This window comes from Macaca mulatta, chromosome 2 (genome assembly GCF_049350105.2).
Source record: "Macaca mulatta isolate MMU2019108-1 chromosome 2, T2T-MMU8v2.0, whole genome shotgun sequence".
NCBI classification, from domain to species: domain Eukaryota; kingdom Metazoa; phylum Chordata; class Mammalia; order Primates; family Cercopithecidae; genus Macaca; species Macaca mulatta.
The window spans coordinates 105007192-105026113 of record NC_133407.1 but is presented as its reverse complement, the minus strand read 5'-3'; the positions used below and the strand labels follow the sequence as shown (position 1 = coordinate 105026113).

The window sequence follows — 18922 nt, the reverse complement described above, 5'->3', positions numbered from 1 at the left end:
CCTGTGCCGACTAGATTTTGCATTATATTCTAAGTTCCTTTCATAGACCCTGAAGGTTTTGAGAAATTACTGTTTTGATTTTCATAATGCCATTTTGACCTGAGGACTTTTTTAGAGTTAAATGAGCTTGGTGGTTTATTAAATGTCATGGAGAGTTGAAATCCAGAATAAACTTAGCCATTGTTTTTTTCACTCCTTTGATTAGGGATTCTGTCTGTGGAAAAAATATGGATAGTGGTTGATATCAGTTTTGTGTTCATAGAGATTTGAACTAAGTCTTTTACATGTTTCCTTTTAGGTTGTTGATTATATCCTGCCACCCTTGGTGTCCTTGGTTCAAAGCCAAAATGGTAAGTGTGATGACACCAGCAAGAATTCCATTAGCTACACATTCTGTTTTCATTCTATCTCTATGGAGTCACATTCTTGGCATTTTTTTTTCTTTCAAGTGGAGTGGAGACTCTTTAGCTTGCGGTTGCTCTCAGAAACCACATCTCTACTCGTGAACCAGGAGTTTGGGGATGGCAAGGAGAAGGCCAGTGTCGATTCTGACAGCAATCATCTGGCTCTCATTCGAGATGTCTTACTTCCCCAGTAAGTATCATGCAGTTGTATTCATGCAGGGAAGTGTAGGCTACCCAGGAAGCTTCTGTCAAACGAGGTTCAGTGATGGGGTTGGGGTCTTGATGTCCTTATATTTATACACATATGCTTGTGTACTCATTGTAAAAAAAGTTTAGAGACAGATGCAGGAACTGTTAGACTGCAGAAGACCCAGAAGAATCTCAGTTCATCTTCGAAGACATCCATTTAAAGCTTAATCTGTTTTCTGCCAGAAGCATGATTTTGAAGTTATGCAGATTTAAAGGTGTTCATGGCTCAAGGGGTGAGGGTTATGATTGAAATCAATATTACAAGACTACTGGAACATGAAATTGAGACTTCTGGCTCTACTCAGAAATAATAGAGATATAGGTAATGCCTTTCTCCAAACTCTTGGAATAGAACTTAGGTTTAGTTCTGAGCAGGACTTTCTCAGGGGTTGGGTGGAGGTGGCAGAACAGGTAATGAGTATTCATCAAGAGAAAGGGGTTTTGTATTCTTTTACTCCATTGCTCATAGAGCAAACACACAGCAGGATGACTACTGAGAGCACCTAATGCAAACATGCGAAACCCCAAAATCTCACCTTATAGTTGAGGGGACACTGTCAATTTTATCAAAGCTAGTTCCAAAAAGTATATGCCATATGTCGATATTAAAGAAGATTTTGTGAAATTAAACGAATGCTAGATTGTATATCATGCATTAATATGCCTGCCTGATCATGGCTTTCTTCAGGGCCTCGACCACAGTCTGGGTCGGTTTGGCAGGTTTATAAGAATGACAGCCTAACTTAATGCTTCCCTCGACTGTTTCAACTTCTTGAGACCTGCTGTTCTCATTTAAAAAAAAAAAATCATAATAAACAAACCAGATGTAACTACATTCTGATTTTGGCCAATGTTAAGAGTTTGAACTCTCTCATATAATATTAGGTTCACATTAAAGAAAACCCAAATAACTGAAATTGCCAGTTGCTATAGATGAAGCACTCAACTACTCCAGTTGGTTGAGGATGGTACCTCATAGTAAGTGTGTGGGTGTTCTATGTCGACCCTTCCACTGTCTGGGGGAGCCTGTCTTGATTGACTGGAGCTTGATCTGTAATGGCTTGATTTCTAGGCCAGCCTCTTGTTTCTTTTTTCCTTTTTACACTTCTGCAGTTGGTTTCAGAGACAGCTCTGATAATTAATATGTACTGTAAGAGTACTTTTGATGCCCAAAGTAAGACAATTATTTGAAACTTTGTCATGTGGAGTTTGCTCAGTGATAAAGTATCAATAAGTAACTTTTCAGTTATGTTTGTTATATGTGAGTGTATGTCTGTGATCTACACTTATGTGAATTTAATTAAAGATTATACCCTTCTTTAATGGGATTAATGTTTCTGGTGTATTTTATGCTTCTAAAAGTGTTCATATATAGTTATATGCATCTTTCTGACAAGAAAATGCCTTAAATGTAGTTTTTGTACAAAATATGATATTTAAAGGATGTGTCTTGAGAGCTGGGTTCAGTGGCTCGTGCCTGTAGTCCCAGGTATTTGGGGAGCTGAGACTGGAAGATTGCCTGAGCTCAGGAGTTTGAGGCCAGCTTGGGCAGCATAGCAAGGCTCTGTCTCTTAAGAAAAAAACAAAAACAAAAAGAAAATACGTGCTTTGAATATCTGCTATGTAAAAACTTGTAGAGAGGCATTTTCAGGACTGAGATGTCTCCTCCACACAGTAGGGATCAGATTTACTCCAACAGGACTTCACTAATAGCTTTTTAGTTTACTAATAGCTTTTTTAAAGCTCTGTTAATCTGAAACCACATTTCTGTATGTCTGAAGTCTGCCCAGTTTTGGAACAGTTTGTGAAATAAAAAGTGCTAACTCTAAATCAGTGATCTTGTGTTACTCATTGAGCTGGAATAAATATTTCCTTTAGTGTGAGTCTTTACTTTTTCCAGAGATGAGGAATTAAAGAGGAAAATGTAAATGTAAACCGCATGGCAGTTCAAGAGCATTAAAAATGTAGATGAGTTCAAGCTTTTATTACACAACTTGAAATGCACTTCAGATAATGGTATGCAATTTATTTGGATGCGATGCGGAATGTTTTCAAACCTTTCAGACTGATTCGGTTGTGGTGTATAAATAAGCCTTGGGTCTGCATTTCAGTCTCTAAGCCTTAGTTTTCTCATCTGTAGAACAGGGATAATAGTACCTACCTTAGAAGGTAATCGTAAAGATTAAATAGGATGCTTCTTTTGAAACACTTAGTACAGTGTGTGGCAAATAGTATCCTCTTGACAAGTGTTTAGCACCATGACTGTTATTATTAGGCTCATTATTTTAATCTCATTAATCTTTGAAGATTGTAATAGGGCAATAATAGTAATGGTACATACTTCATAGAAATGAATTGGCCGTTAAAATATATAATGCTTTTTGTGCGTTCCTGGCATATATAGTAAGGGCTCAGTAGATGTAATGTTAAAATTTTTAAAAATGAAATGTAAGTAACACATTCATTTAACCTCCTTAACTCTGGAAAACTAGAACCTTGGCAAGGAGTTTCATCTTTGAAGATAACTCTTGGTAGTTATAAGTTTAGAAATATTAATAATGGAAAATTCATGCTCTCCATTGAGTATACAAATATAATAGCTTATGAATTAAGTTACTAGAGTCCATGGGAACTATGTAGCACCCACTTCAATTTGGCAAGTAGACATATTGGTGTTGATACATTTTATTTTGTTAAAGTTTTAGCTTTCCCTTGACCTTAAACAATACTTTTGATAAAGCCACTGTGACAGCCTTTTCATGCACATGTATGGTAGGCTCTCCAGTTTGCACAGGGAAGTATTGTATTATTCAAGACTTTATTTGCAAACAGTAACACCCAATTCAAATTAACTTATAAAATAATTTATTTGCTCACATGACTGAGAAGTCAAAGACTTGTGGATACAGCTGGATTTAGGGGCTTGATTTCTGTCTGTGCTACTCCGTTTTTGTGTCTTTCTCGCCATCTTTTTGCTCTGCCTACATCTACTCTGCTTTGTTCTCATATAGGCTCCTATTCTCATCCACTTGGTAGGTAAATGGTTCCTGGCAGAGAGGGTAATCCTAGAGAAAGGGTGGATGTCTTTTCTAATACTTCTGGAAAAATGCTCAGGAAGAACAATAATTTAATCTTGTTAAGTACCATATAATACCCATGTTCCAGGTGCTTATCAGAGCTGCTGTGTAATATGAACAAAAGCTCAGTTGTAAGAATAAATATCTGTATGAGGGCTCTCCAGGGAAACAGAGCCAGTAGGAGCTGTGTGTGTGTGTGTGTGTGTGTGTGTGTGTGTGTGTGTGAAATAAAGATTTATTTTAAGAAATCGGCTCGCATGATTACAGAGGTTGAGAAGTCCCAAGATCTGCGTTTGACAAGCTGGAGACCCAGGAGATCCTGTGGTGGTGTAGTTGCTGTCTGAAAGCTGGCAGGCTAAAGACTGAAGAAGAGCCAATGTTTCTGTTCCAGTTAAAAGGCAAAGAAGACCTGTGTCCCAGTTCAAGGCAGTCAGGCAGGAGGAGTTTCCTCTTAGCCTTTTTGCTCTGTTCAGGTCTTTGACTGGATGAGATTCACCCATGTTAGGGAGGACCACATGCTTCCCTCAGTGTACCGATTCAAACGTTAATCTCATCCAGGAACACCATCATGGCCATACCCAGAAAAATGTTTGACCAAATGTCTGGGTACCCTACTTATTGAGTAACTTGACAAATAAAGTTAACCATCACAACGTCTATCATAATACCATGAATGAACTGCGTACTATTTAAATTGATGAATTAATATCAAAGAATCATTATCCTTTCTCATGTGCATGCTTTACTTTCTAAACAATGAACTTTAGGGGCCGAGCGCGGTGACTCTTGCCTGTAATCCCAGCACTTTGGGAGGCTGAGGCTGGCAGATCACGAGGTCAGGAGATCGAGACCATCTTGGCTAACTTGGTGAAACCCCATCTCTACTAAAGATATAAAAAATTAACTGGTCGTGGTGGCAGGTGCATCTAGTCCCAGCTACTTGGGAGGCTGAAGCAGGAGAATGGCCTGAACCCGGGAGGCGGAGCTTGCAGTGAGCCAAGATCGCGCCACTGCACTCCAGCCTGGGTGACAGAGCAAGACTCCGTCTCAAAAAACAAAAACAAAACAAAACAAAAAGAATGAACTTTAAAGTATTTGTTTAGTGCCTATCACATGTGGATTATAATACCATTTATAAGGAGATAGTATTTGAGTTAGACTTTGAAACCTGAGTATTACTGGATAGAAAACAGATGGGGCTGCTGGGCGCACCAGCTCACTCCTGTAATCCCAGCACTTTGGGAGGCCAAGGTGGATGGATCACCTGAGACCAGGAGTTTGAGACTAGCCTGGGCAACATAGTGAAACCCCATCTCTAGAAAAAAAAATACAAAAATTATCCAGGCGTGGTGGTGCACGCCTGTAGTCCCAGCTACTCAGGAGGGTGAGGTGGGAGAATCACCTGAGCCCAGGGGTGTCGAGGGTACAGTGACCGTGATTCTACCACTCCAGCCTGGGCAATAGAGTGAGACCCTGTCTCAAAACAACAACAAAAAAAAGTGGCGAGGGGCCAGGCACCCCAGGCAGGAGGGGGATAAGCAAAGCTATGGAAGAGGAGGAAGCAGTCTAGCTTGTTTCCAGCAGAAACCTGCACATTGAGAGTCAGGTGAAATAAGCTGGAGAGACAATGTTTTCTCTCTTCATCAGTTCATTTACTCACCTAATACTAAATGTATCTTATTTCACAGGCATGTTTCTAATTGTTGGAAATATTAATGACCAAGATAGGGATAGCCTCTGCCTTTTTACAGAGCTTAGTCTCTGACAGTTCCAAGAATTTCAGAAGTTGTTTTTTTTTTTTAACTGAAGAAGTTTGTAAGTCATGTATGTAAAAATGTTTGCTGAAATATTAAGTTTATATTGAAGCCACCTTTATTAAACTTTGGGCCTATATAATGTTAGTAAATCTGGAGGGAGCATGTGTTGTTTCTGAAACTGTGCTTTGCTTTTGAGTTTTACAATTCATATTTTCTAAAGCTCAGGGTTTCTCAACACTCTGTGCCTTTAGGACAGTATTTCCCATGACCTACCCATTTATATCTTTCTGAACTCTAGTGCTCCTTTTATCACAATTTTAGAAATACCTTTTAATTAAGGACATTTTCACTAAGGTCAAGAAAAGGATACTTACCATCAAAACTTTTATATAACTTTAGATTCTAAGTATTAATATAATACAAGAAAATTTAACTGTAAATGTCTGGTTAGTTTTCTGTTGATACATAATGAATTACCACAAACTTGGTGGCTTAAATCAATGCCCATTTATTAGGTCACAGCTCCGTAGGTGAGAAGTCTGCCACAGTGTCCCTGGGTTCTCTGCTCAGGTTCTCACATAACTGAAATCAAGGCATCCCCTGGGCTGAGTCTAGAGGCTCTGGAGAGAAATCTGTTTCCAGGCTCATTTAGATTGTTGACAGAATTTAGTTTCTTGTGTTTGTATTAGTTTCTTAGTGCTCCTGTAACAATTTATACACACCAACTATCTTAAAACAGTAGGAATTCATTCTTTAACAGTTCAGGAAGCCAGAAGTCTGAAATCAAGGCGTTGGTGGCGTTGGTTCCTTCAGGTGGCCCTGAGGGAGAATCCGTTCTGTGCCTCTGATGTCTGCAAGTGATATTTGGTTTGTGGTGGTATCACTCCAATTTGTGCTTCTGCTTTCATACGGCTTTCTCCCTTGTGTCTCTGTCTCAGTTTTTCCTCTGCCTTTCTCTTATGGGTATGCCATCACTGGATTTAGATTTAGCGCCCATCCTAAATCCAGGATGATCTTTTTCTTTGTTGTTTGTTTGTTTTGTTTTGTTTGAGATGGAGTCTCCCTCTGTCACCCAGGCTGGAGTGCAGTGGTGCAATCCCGGCTCACTGCAACCTCTGCCTCCCCGGTTCAAGAGATTCTCCTGCCTCAGCCTCCTGAGTACCTGGGACTACAGGCATGTACTACCACACCCAGCTAATTTTTATATTTTTAGTAGAGATGGAGTTGCCCCATGTTGGCCAGGCTGGTCTCCAACGCCTGACCTCAAGTGATCTGCCCGCCTCTGCCTTGCAAAGTGCTGGGATTATAGGTGTGAACCACCATGCCCAGCCTAACCCAGGATGATCTCATCTTGAGTTTCTTAACTACATCTTCAGAAACCTCTTTCTTTTTCTTTTTTTTTGTTTTTGAGATGGAGTTGTGCTCTGTCACCAGACTGGAGTGCAGTGGAGCGATCTCGGCTCACTGCAACCTCCACTTCCCGGGTTCAAGCGATTCTCCTGCCTCAGCCTCCCGAGTAGCTGAGACTACAGGTGTGTGCCACCACACCCAGCTAGTTTTTGTATTTTTAGTAGATACGGGGTTTCACCATGTTGGCCAGGATGGTCTCGATCTCTTGACCTTGTGATCAGCCTGCCTCAGCCTCCCAAAGTGCTGGGATTACAGGCGTGAACCACCATGCCCGGCTGCCAGAAACCCTTTTTCTAAATAAGGTCACATTGATGTGTTTTTTGGGTGTTATTACTTAGACATACTTTTTTGGGGGGCAATTACTCAACCCATGGTGCATTTATAGGATTACAGTACCCATATCTGTGCTGCCTTATGTGCCTTAAGGTACCTGCATTTCTTCTTACAGAATCCCTCCATCTTCAAGCTGAAAATGATGTGTCAAATCCTTGTCATGCTTTGACTCTGTCTGACTTCATATTTTGCCACCAGCTTGAGGAAACTCTGTACTAACTAAGTTGGTGATACTGGCCATGATAATCTTTATCTTGTGGTTCTTGTTTGGATGTGAATCTTGACCTTGCCTATAACTTGGTGTGTATGCACTCACTTCTTCCTTTTTTCAAGATAGTTGGAATGCCAGTGTCATAACTCAGTTATCTGTGTGATTAATAAGCAAAGATTTGCTTCTCTTCTGGGAGAAAAGATACCACATATACTCAAAAAATCACCATGATTTTTATTCAGCTGAGAGACAAGATTTAATTTTAAAGGTTTATGCAGAAGAGAAGAGGCAGTGTTTAATGGAACTTAAGCCCAAATTGACCTTATTAATTAAAATCAGCACCTCTCAGAAGTTTAATATCAAAGTTATTATCAATGAAATGTCAGTATTGAAAGTAGTCTTATGCTGACTATTTGGACATTTTTTTCTGAGATGTGTTACATAAGGTGAGGACATTTCTCTTTTAGTATTTATCTGTAAATGGGACTAGATTTTTCACTCAGGAAACACCATTGCTTATTATTGGGGAGGTGGAAATTTTCATACTCTTATGAATGTAAATCTAATTTGTATTAGTACTACATCGTGTGATTGTGCATATGCAGTTCAAGATCCTTCCAGTCTTCCTCACTGCCTCTTTTTTTTCTTTTTTAAATTAATTCATTCCATAAATACATATTAAGTGACTTCCATGTGCTAGGCACTGGGGATGCAATGGTTAAATTCCTGCCCCTCAGTGAGCTTACATTCCTGTGGTCAAGACAAAGCAATAAAGAAATAAATATGTGGGATGACTTTAGCTAATTGTGAGTACTATAAAGAAAAATATGAAACATTGTAAGGGGAGAGTGTGTGTCTTGGTAAGGGGAATGAGGGAGGGGCTGGCTGTTTTAGATAGCAAAGTCAGAAAAGGCTTAAGTGATGTTGCAAGCTGTGGGAAAAATATGCTGTGCGATTTGCCTTTGGTAGACTGGAACCATTTTGCCAACATACATTTTAGTTTTATATATATATATTTTTAGCTTTGAGTGTTTGTATTGAAAAGAGATCATGCTGATATAAATGTGCTTACAATATTTTATAACAGTATGACATTGAACATTTCTCTCCTGGGGAAAATGAGTACAGCCCTTCTTTTTTTGTAATTCTCTTGTGACCTGTAAAATTATCAGGGCCATAATAACTTCATAAATTATTAAGGCTTTGTTTTTTAGAATCTGAGAAAGGAATATATTCCTTACAAATTAGAATGGCATTTCCTTTTAGGAACTGAAATTTATCTATCAGTGGCAACACACTGTAGGGTTGTTTAGTTGCCTTATGAATAATGTCCAGCAAAAGTCTTGAGTTTGACTACCTGATTTCTCTGTTTGTGGCTCAAAGGACACTGGGATGCTTCTGTATTGCTTCTTTGTCTCCCTTAGCTATAAGCATTCTATGTTAAAATAGGTATGAACTTGACCACCTTTGATAGGAATCACAATAGAAAGGAGTATTTTATTTTTGTTCTTTACTTAATTTTTTTTTAATTAAAAAAAGAAAGTTTTGTCTGGGTATGGTGGCTCACACATGTAATCCCAGCACTTTGATAGGCTGAGGCAGGCAGATTGCTTGAGGCCAGGAGTTCGACACCAGCCTGGGGAACATAGTGAGACTGTCTCTACAAAAAATTAGAAAAAATTAGCTGGGCATGGTGCTGTGTGCCTATAGTCCTAGCTACTTGGGAGGCTGAGGTAGGAGGATCACTTAAGCTCAGGAAAGTCAAGGCTGCAGGGAACTGTGATCGTGCCACTGTATTCCAGCCTTGGTGACAGAATGAGACCCTGTCTTAAAACATAAAAATTTTGGATATATTATATTTGTACATATTTATGGGCACATGTGAAATTTTGTTACATGCATGGAATGTGTAATGATTAAGTCAAGAGTATTTGGGGTATCTTATTACCCAAGTGTTTAGTATTTCTATGCATCAGTATATTTCAAGTCCTCTCTTTTAGCTATTTTAAAAGTAGAATACATTGTTGTTAACTACAGTTACTCTACTTCTCTATCAAAGAGTAGAGCTATTCCTTCTAGTTAACTGTATGTTTGTACCCATTAACCACCTTTTCTTCATTCCCCACTCTGCCTATACATTCTCCCTAGTGTCTGGAATGTATCATTCCACCCTCTAACTCTGTGAGATAAACTTTTTTGGCTCCCACATATAAGAGAATGTGGTATTTGTCTGTCTCTGCCTGGCTTATTTCACTTAATGTAATGACCTCCATTTCTCCATTTCATCCATATTGCTGCAAATGACATGATTTCATTCTTTTTTGTGGTTGAAGAGTATTCCGTTGAGTATGTATCTCACATTCGTTGATGGACACTAGGTTGATTCCTGATCTTTTCTATTGTGAATAGTGCTACAAGAAACATGGGAATGCATGTGTTTCTTTGATATACTGATCTCTTTTCCTTTGGATAAATACCTAACAGTGGGATTGCTGGATCATGTGGTAGTTCTATTTTAAGTTTTTTGGGAAGTCTCCATACTGTTTTTCATAATGGCTATATTACATTCTCACAACAATGCATAAGAATTCCCCTTTCTCAGCATTCTTGCCAATATCTCTTATTTTTCATCTTTTTCATAGTAGCCATTTTAATCAGTATAAGGTGATATCTCATTGTGGTTTTCACTTGCATTTCCCTGTTGATGTGATGTTGAGCATTTTTTCATGTACCTGTTGGCCATTTTTATGTCTTCTTTTGAGAAATATTTATGTCCTTTGCTCACTTTTAAATGGGATTATTATTATTATTATTATTATTATTATTGGTTTTTTACTGCTGAGTTGAGTTCCTTATATATTCTGGATATTAGTTCCCCTCTTGGTTGTGTAGTTTGCAAATATTTTCTCACAGTAAACAGATTGTCTCTTATTTTTTGAATAAAGTCAACAACAAACTCTGTTGACTTTATTGTGCTGTGTAGAAGCTTTTAAGTTTAATATAGTCCCATTTGTCTGTTTTTGTTTTTGTTGCTTGTGCTTTTGATGTCTTAGCTATAAAATCTCTCCCTAGACCGATGTCCTGAAGAGTTTTCCCTATGTTTTCTTTTAGCAGTTTTATAGTTTCAGGTTTTATGTCTTTAATCTATTGTGATTATATATGATGAGAGACAGGTCCCGTTTCATTCTTCTGGATATGGTTTTCCAGTTTTCTCAGTACCATTTATTGAAGAGAGTGTCCTTTCCTCAGTGTGTGTTGTTGATGGCTTTGTTGAAGATTAATTGGCTACAAATGTGTTGATTTGCTTCTTAGTTCTCTATTCTGTTCCATTGATCTGTGTGTCTATTTTTATACCAATACCATGCTGTTTTAGTTACTATAGCCTTATAATATGTTTTGAAGTCAGGTAGTGTGATGCTTCTAGATTTATTCTTTTTGCTCAGCATTGCTTTGGCTATTCTGGCCTTTTTTGTTTTTGTCATTGCATATGAATTTTTAGATTATTTTTCTATTTCTGTAAAAAATGACTTTGGTATTTTTATAGAGATTTCATTGTATCTGTAGATTGCTTTGGGCAGTATGGTCATTTTAATGATGTTAATTCTTCCAATCTGTGAGTAAGGGGTGTTTTTCACCTTTGATAAATCTTTTGTAGATAAAAATTTAACTTCAGATAATTTTCATCAAAAGCATCATCATATTCTACCTTATTTCTTTTACTTAATCATTGTATAATGTTTTCAGTCTGTGCCTAAATTGGCACATTTAGGTACAGTAATCTCCCTCTTTGGGTTACTAACTACCGAAATGTAAATTGGGATAGTTTGGGAGTCAACGGTAGGTAATAGAGCATAAAGATAAATATTATTTGCTCCTTCTCAATCAGGATAGTCAGGATAATTCTACTACTTCAGTTCTTCGCATATGTTTTGTAAATCTTGAGTGTTATTTAAGTGATTTCTTCTATCTATTTTAGGCTTTCATAATGAAAATTTGCTGTTGATCTAATTGAAGAGACAACCCAGAAGAGAGTAGAGCTTACTATGTACAATTATATTTAACATTTATTTTGAAGTACCTACGTTTCTTTTACTTAAAAAAGTGTGTATATGTATATATACATACACGTGTATGTATATACATATATACATACCTATATATATGAGTATATATAGGTTTTCCCACCTGACTGTCCATTTTACTATTCATTTATGTATCCATTTAACTATTGATATACTTTTATCTATGTATCCATGCAAAACACCAGAGAATCACACAGAGCTCAATCACATAAAACTCACAAGACTGGGAAGTCCTGAAGTTAACTATTGTTTGATTTATACCTAATTTTATTTTATAAAGTTTTGAAGCGGACTAAAGATGTCACCTAGTTCACATTTTGAAAGACACTGTGCAGAAATGCTAAGAAGAATCAGCCATCTACCCCTTTCTTGTAGCAGTCTAGAGGAATGTACTTAACCTTCTCAAAAGTTAGATTTTACCTCAATATCCTTGCTGTTTGGCAGCCTGCTATTTACCTAAACCCAGAATATCTCTTTCCACACACATCTCTGTAAACTTAAGCCTCAGATCCATGTCGCATTCTATTAGATTTGTATTTTAACACATTACCTTTCTCAATTCCTTCCCTTGCTTAGAAACATTTTAACCTAAAGATTGTAGAACACATTAACAGCATTTACCCAACTATTCAAAACTCTCAACGTTTTGCTTCTTGCCTGCCATTTTAAGTTAGTATCTTCCTGCTTCATTCTATGGTTTCTTCATTCCTGGTGAGATTTACTTAGCATTTTCTGAAATTCTCTGTTTGGAACCTGTCTGTCCCCACTATTCCTCGACATTGTATTGTTATTATCTATGTCTGTGACTGTATCTACATTTATATAACACTATATTATTGGCTGTCTTATAAAATTATCTATACCTACATTTGTAGATGTACTAAAAATCATTTGAACAATTCCCAATCACTGAATATCTAGGAGTTCCCCAGTATTATACATTATATATAATGCTGCAAAAACCATTTTTTATGGCTACATCCTTGGACACATCCTTGTTTCCTTTTGTAGAGTCTCTAGGGATAGAATTTCTGTGTTAAAATTCATATACATTTTGGCCAGGCATAGTGGCTCACTCCTGTAGACCCGGCACTTTGGGAGGCCAAGGCGGGAGGATCCTTAGAGCCTAAGAGTTTGAGACCAGCCTGGGCAACATAGTGAGACTTTGTCTCTACAAGAAATAAAACAATTAGGTTGCATGAGCCTGTGATCTCAGATACTTTGGGGTGGGAGTAGGGAGGGACCTGGGCTGAGGTTGGGGGATCCTTTGATCCTGGAAGGTTGAGGCTGCAATGAGCCATGATCTTACTAACGTACTCCAGCCTGGGCAACAAAGGAAGACCCTGTCTCTCCTCCCGACCCTCAAAATTATATGCATTTTAAAGGTATTTAAAACATTCTGCCAATTTTTTTAAACAGGATCAACAGTTTATATTACCAGCTTCCCTTTATGAAACTGCCCATTTTATTGTGCCCTTGTTAGCTCTAATTTGCATTCCTCCAGATGTCGATGACGTAGACCATTTCTTCCCCATGCTTCTTGGCCATTTATTTCCTTCTTTGTGAATTGTGTCCATTTTTCTGTGGTTTGTTTATTGATTTGCAGTAGCTCTTTATATAGTAAGAATATTAACTTTTTTGTTTTACCCACATTCTGCAAGTTATCTTTTCCTCATTTGGTTTGTTTATGGTGGTTTTGCCATTGAGAAATATTTAAATTAAGAACTTCAAGGTGGCCGGGCACGGTGGCTCACACCTGTAATCCCAGCACTTTGGGAGGCTGAAATGGGTGAATTATGAGGTCAGGAGATCAAGACCATCCTGGCTAACACGATGAAACCCCGTCTCTACTAAAAATACAAAAAATTAGCCGGGCATGGTGGCGGGTGCCTGTAGTCCCAGCTACTCGTAAGGCTGAGGAAGGAGAATGGCGTGAACCCAGGAGATGGAGCTTGCGGTGAGCTGAGATAGAGCCACTGCACTCCAGCCTGGGGGACAGAGTGAGACTCCATCTTAAAAAAAAAAACTTTAAGGTTATAAGTATTTTTCTCATTCATTTTACATTTGTTATGCTAAAGAGGCCTTCTTGCCCAACAATATGTAAATATTTACTCATTTTTAGTATTCTAATAAAGTCAAAATTTTTTCCTTAAAATGTTAATTTATTAGAGATATATTTTCTTGAGATATGGTCTAACCAGTCTAACTCCCTTTCTAAATTTACTCTTTCCTATCCAGTGCTAGGTGTTACCTTTCTTTTCTTTTGATTTATAGTCGTGCGCCATGTGGGAGTACCTTCCGAGAAATGGTGCATCATTAGGCAGTGTTATCATTGTGAAGACATCATGGAGTTTACCTTATACAAACCTAGGTGGCACAGCCTACTACACCCCTAGGCTCTATGGTATAGCCTTTTACTCCCAGGCTGCAAACCTATGCAGCCTATTACTGCACTGAATACTGCTGCTAACTGTAATACAATGGTAAGAATTTATGTATCCAAACAGAAAAGATACAGAAAAAATTTTTTATATGACCACTGTTGTATATGCCATCTGTCGTTGACCAAAAATGTCATTATGTGGCACATAACTGTATGTGTATATTCTTTATTCCACCCTATATGTAATAATTATTGTGGTTGTATAATGTATTCTAGCCTTTCATGTAGCAGAATCTTCCTCATTGTAGGAACATTCCTCAAACCCTGAAATTTCTTGAATATTCTGGAATCACTCCTTCACATTCTCAGAGCACACTTTATTGAGATGAAAATTTGAGTCTCTGACTTAATCCCTGCAGAATGGACTTCTTTATTATACAGTTCCTTTTCCCTCCCCTCAACAAAATTGGAGACACTTCTCCGCTTGACCAATTGTTTGGTCACATCCCTCAGAATATTTTCTCATGATAATCCAGAGTTGTTTATATACCAGTTTCAGTTTTCTCCCAGCTGACCTAATTGGGCACTGTCTATACCAGGCACTTGACAAGATAGGGATTTACTAATTATAGGATTGGTAATGAAGAATTAAGAGTTGGGGACTATCTCATCTTTAGCTTCTTGCCTTAGGTCCCGAATATGTGATTTTTAAAAGGGATTTTCTCTTCTTTGGAATGGATCTGAATTTAGTATGAATGGTCTTTCTTGCCTGCATCTTTCCTGTTTTGGTCTCTAGCAAAGACATCTTGGTTAGAGAAGATCCTAGAGAAAGAAGTGTGAGGTTCCAGGGCACCGTCTGGACAGGGCACTGTCAACAGTGATCTTAATCTCTGGCCAGCCTCAGGGCACTTGGAGTATTCCTCTCCAGCCCCTAGTCCATCAAAATGGGCCAGCTCTTCACTAGTCAGTCTTCTCTGAGGCCATTTCAAGAGTCAGGGCTCATCACTATATATTTTTTTCTGCTAAGTTGCATTCAAAGGAGTGCAAAACTCAATTACTAGCTGCTTTTTCAAAGATGAGCTTAATAAATCACAGCCTACTTTTGGCTTGATCTTGCTGACCATTACAAGCCTATCATTTGATTAAACTAAAATATATTCAGTATTTATATTCTAAACGTGCCCAATATGAATTTTGCCCATCATTTTTTCCAACCGGAGGGAAACAGAGCAATATTCTTTGGGAAAATTCTTACACGCAAGCTAGTGCAAGCTTTATTTTTCCCTCCTGTTTCAAGGTTAGATAACCTCAAACAACCTCAAGACACTTTGATTTCAGCCAGTAATGTTTCAGCAGTGTGTTTTCTTTGTCTCTCTCTCTCTCTCTCTTTTTTTTTTTTTAAGAGACAGGGTCTTGCTCTGTCACCTAGGCTGGAGTGTACTAGTACCATCATAGCTCACTGCAGCCTTAAATGCCTGGGCTCAAGCAATCCTCTCGCCTCAGCCTCCTGAGTAGCTAGTACTATAGGTGTGTGCCATTGCACCCGATTAATTAAAAATAATCTTTTTCTTTTTTTATAGACAGGGTCTTACTATGTTGCCCAGGCTGGTCTCTAACTCCTGGTCTCCTGTAATTCTCCCACTTGGCCTCCCAAAGTGCTGGGATTACAGGTGTGAGCCACCATCCCTAGCCAATGTTTTCTTTTTACATTTGGATTCTATATGTTTCAAGTCTATTTTAAGATATATTTTCCAGCCCTGTTGAGAATGTTTTTTTCTGTTGTATTTCTAAGTAGTTGTTGTCCATATTTCCTCTTGTGATTTCCACACAAGCACGTGAATAAGACAATTACTTGGGAAGCTTTATAAAAATTCACAGGCTTGTGGCTCCTTCCTTCTGTGATTCAAGTATGTCTTGGAGTGGGAACAAGGAGAGCTGGTTATCCAGGGTACATGAAGGACTCATCAGAAGTTTCTCACTGTCACTTCAATCTGCCTGGCCAGACAATTTCCAAATACTGGTAAGCAGTGGAAGAGGATTGTTATTTTATTTCTGACTTAAATGACAGTGCCTCTCAGTTTCCTTCTTAGGGATGTATGCCATAAAGGGTTAACTCATCATGTGTAGGGTGTTCAAACTTTGCACATTCTAGAGAAACTGATCCTTGACTGCCGCCTGGGAGATAACTTCCTGGCCTTGGAATATCCTCCCTGGTAAGAGTACCTTTGAATTCATGAGACCTTGAGCCTCGCCTGATAATTTATGGCAGTAACATTGTGAGTTATGATGGGGGCCTTGGGCTACAACACATCAGCTTGACCTCTGGAGGAGCTAGAGACTGGGACACTAAGGTCAATTCCACAAGTGATCCATGCCTACATGACCAACCTCCAGTAAAAGCCCTGGACACCAAGGCTCAGGTGAGCTTCTCTGGTTGATAGTACTTCACCAATGTTGCACACATTGCTACTGGGAGGAGTAAACACTGTACAACTCTACTGGGAGATGACAGCTGGAAGCTTGTCCTGGTCTCTCCTTGTCTGTGCCCTATGCGCCTCTTCTCTTTGCTGATTTTAATCTGCATCCTTTCACTGTAATAAACCATAGTTGGGAGTGTAACAAGTTTTAAGAGTTTTGTGAGTCCTTCTAGCAAATTATTATACTTTGAGAATGTTCTTACATACTCTTTACTCAAGATGGCAAGAACCTTTTATTTCATAAGAATTTGTAAAGGAACTAATGATCTCTCTCTAGTATGCTAAGTTGTGTCTTTTTTTAAACAAAATTTGAAGTAGATGTTAAATTTTATCAGACATTTTTATTATCCCTAAAGATGCTTGCTTGGTATTTGTTTTATTTATATGATAAAATATATTAACTGATTTCCTAATGTTGATTTTTTTCATTCTTGAAATTACTCACACTTGATTATACTATATATTTTATACATGGGCAAATCCTTTAACTACTATAATTTTAAAATTTAAGCAAATTTTCTAAAATATGATATTTCCTGACTTCTTAAACAGAACACTGCATTCCATTTAACATTGCCTTGACTCATTACTCCAGTTTTGGACATTGTGGTGTGTAGTGGGCTTCAGGTCCCATTTGAATTTGAGCAACTTCTTACTCTGTATTAAATGCTCCACAGGCTATTCTTTGCTTGGGGTTCTTGGGATTGATTTCTTTTGTTTTTCTTATGCTTTCAAGTCCTACTTCTTATAATTCATTGGTTGCCTTCCTGTAATAGTCCCTCTCTTCTCTTTACTTAGCTCCTTTTTAATGGTTGTGGGCTTACAGGCTATATAATTAGGCTTGTTATACAGTGATTTCCAAAATGACAGTAAATAAGCTCTGAGTAAGCATGGGGCCCTATTCTCTAGATGAAAGGCATCTGTTTTATATCATAGATTTTTAAAATATCCAGTTAGGAATTTTAGAGATATTTTTCTCCCTTTTTAGTTGTTGGCTATTCCAAAGAATTAAATAATAAAATCAGTTAGTTTGTTTGTTTATTCATTTGATGCTCGTTTATTGAGCATCTACACAGTGCTGCATACGGGAGAGTAAACCTCGAACAGGTAAGATGAAGTACATAAATCAGCCTCTGCCTAGCAAATCACATGGGAAAACAATCTTGGGAGAACTTGTTGTGGAAATTTTGATGAAAACATTTTGAGTTTTATCCTCTTTGGTAATACATTTAATGTAGGATTTAAAAAAAAAAATTTTGTAAACAAAATATTGTCATTGGCTAGACATCTAGGAACTTGACTGTCAGAGTACACCCAATTAACACTTAGCTGATAAGGGTAGCTCACTGTGCCTCAACTGTTTGAGCAGACAGTCTGGTTTATGCTGAACACAGCTGCTTTCCTTCTGGGAATCTGGAATTTTCATACATTTTAGATAGAGGTTGCCTACATGACCAGCCCCTCATAAAAACTTTGGCCATTGAGTACTCAGTAGACTTCCTTGGGCAGAAACATCACACACATGTGCTGCATTTTCGTTGCTGGGGGAAGAGTGTGCTGTGTGTGACCCCTCATGGAAGACAGAGGACATAAGGAAACTGGCACATGACATCCTGTAGTCCTCTGCGTGCATCCTTTCCCATGTGATTCAGAGATGGCCTTACAATGCTGCTGTGCTACATCTTAGCCATGCTGAGTCCTGTGAATTCTCTAACGAGTCTCTGAATGTGAAGATGTTCTTGAAGACCTTTAACACAAACGCCTAGTGTTTATTGATCTCTTACTATATGCCCAGCTCAATACTAATTGTTTTACATGGATTATTTCACTGAATCTTCCCAACAGCAATATTTTTTGAAGTAAGTGAGTATCATTATCAGCATTGGAGAGTGAAGTTGTTTCAGACTTCATGAGGTTAAGTAACCTGTGTAGGTCCTATAACTCATACATTTATTTCAGTGTCTGTATATGTTTCAGATGTTTGTACCTTATGGTATATTATTTCTATTGTCCAGAGTAGCATTTAAGTGAGAACAACTACTGAGTTGTTTTTTCTTTTGTCTTTCTATATTTGGTTTATTCTCTTATTTCAATAGAGCATATTTGCCAGTAACTTTCTGAGAAGGGGCACATGAGAGGTAAATTACTTAAATCTTTATTAGTATGTAAAATATCTTTCTGTCTCAAGCTAAATTGATAGTTTTGCTGGATATAGAATTCGAGGTTGGACAGAATTTTTCCTACTGAATACTTTTTAAATATCTTTATCATTTCAGGTATGAGCACATTCTTGTAGAACCTGACCCGGTACCAGCCTATGCTCTGAAACTGCTAGTTGCGTTGACTGAACACAACCCAACTTTCACAAGGTACTGGAAGTTCAAATTTCTTTTTCTTGTGTCTCACCTATAAAATGAATTTTATGTGTTCTGAAAATGTTATTAAAGATGAGATTCCAAAAGACTAATGTTTGAGTTGTCAAAATTGTCATTTTTTTAATGTTTCATGGATTGTAATATCTGTCATTTATGCTGTTTTG

General features: G+C 37.9%; 1 protein-coding gene across 10 annotated transcripts in view; it reads left to right on the top strand.

Moving 5' to 3' along the window:
* The window catches only part of ULK4 (unc-51 like kinase 4), a 706344-nt gene that overhangs the window by 269016 nt on the left and 418406 nt on the right, over window positions 1-18922 (top strand). For all 10 annotated transcript variants that reach the window (XR_013413811.1, XR_001443048.3, XM_077992220.1 and 7 more), the window contains 3 exons: window positions 299-350; window positions 450-594; window positions 18660-18752. Coding sequence is in view for 8 of the 10 variants with exons in the window: in XM_077992220.1 (XP_077848346.1) it covers window positions 299-350; window positions 450-594; window positions 18660-18752 (290 nt within the window). In the remaining 2 variants the exon portion in view is untranslated. The remainder of the gene's footprint in view (window positions 1-298; window positions 351-449; window positions 595-18659; window positions 18753-18922) is intronic.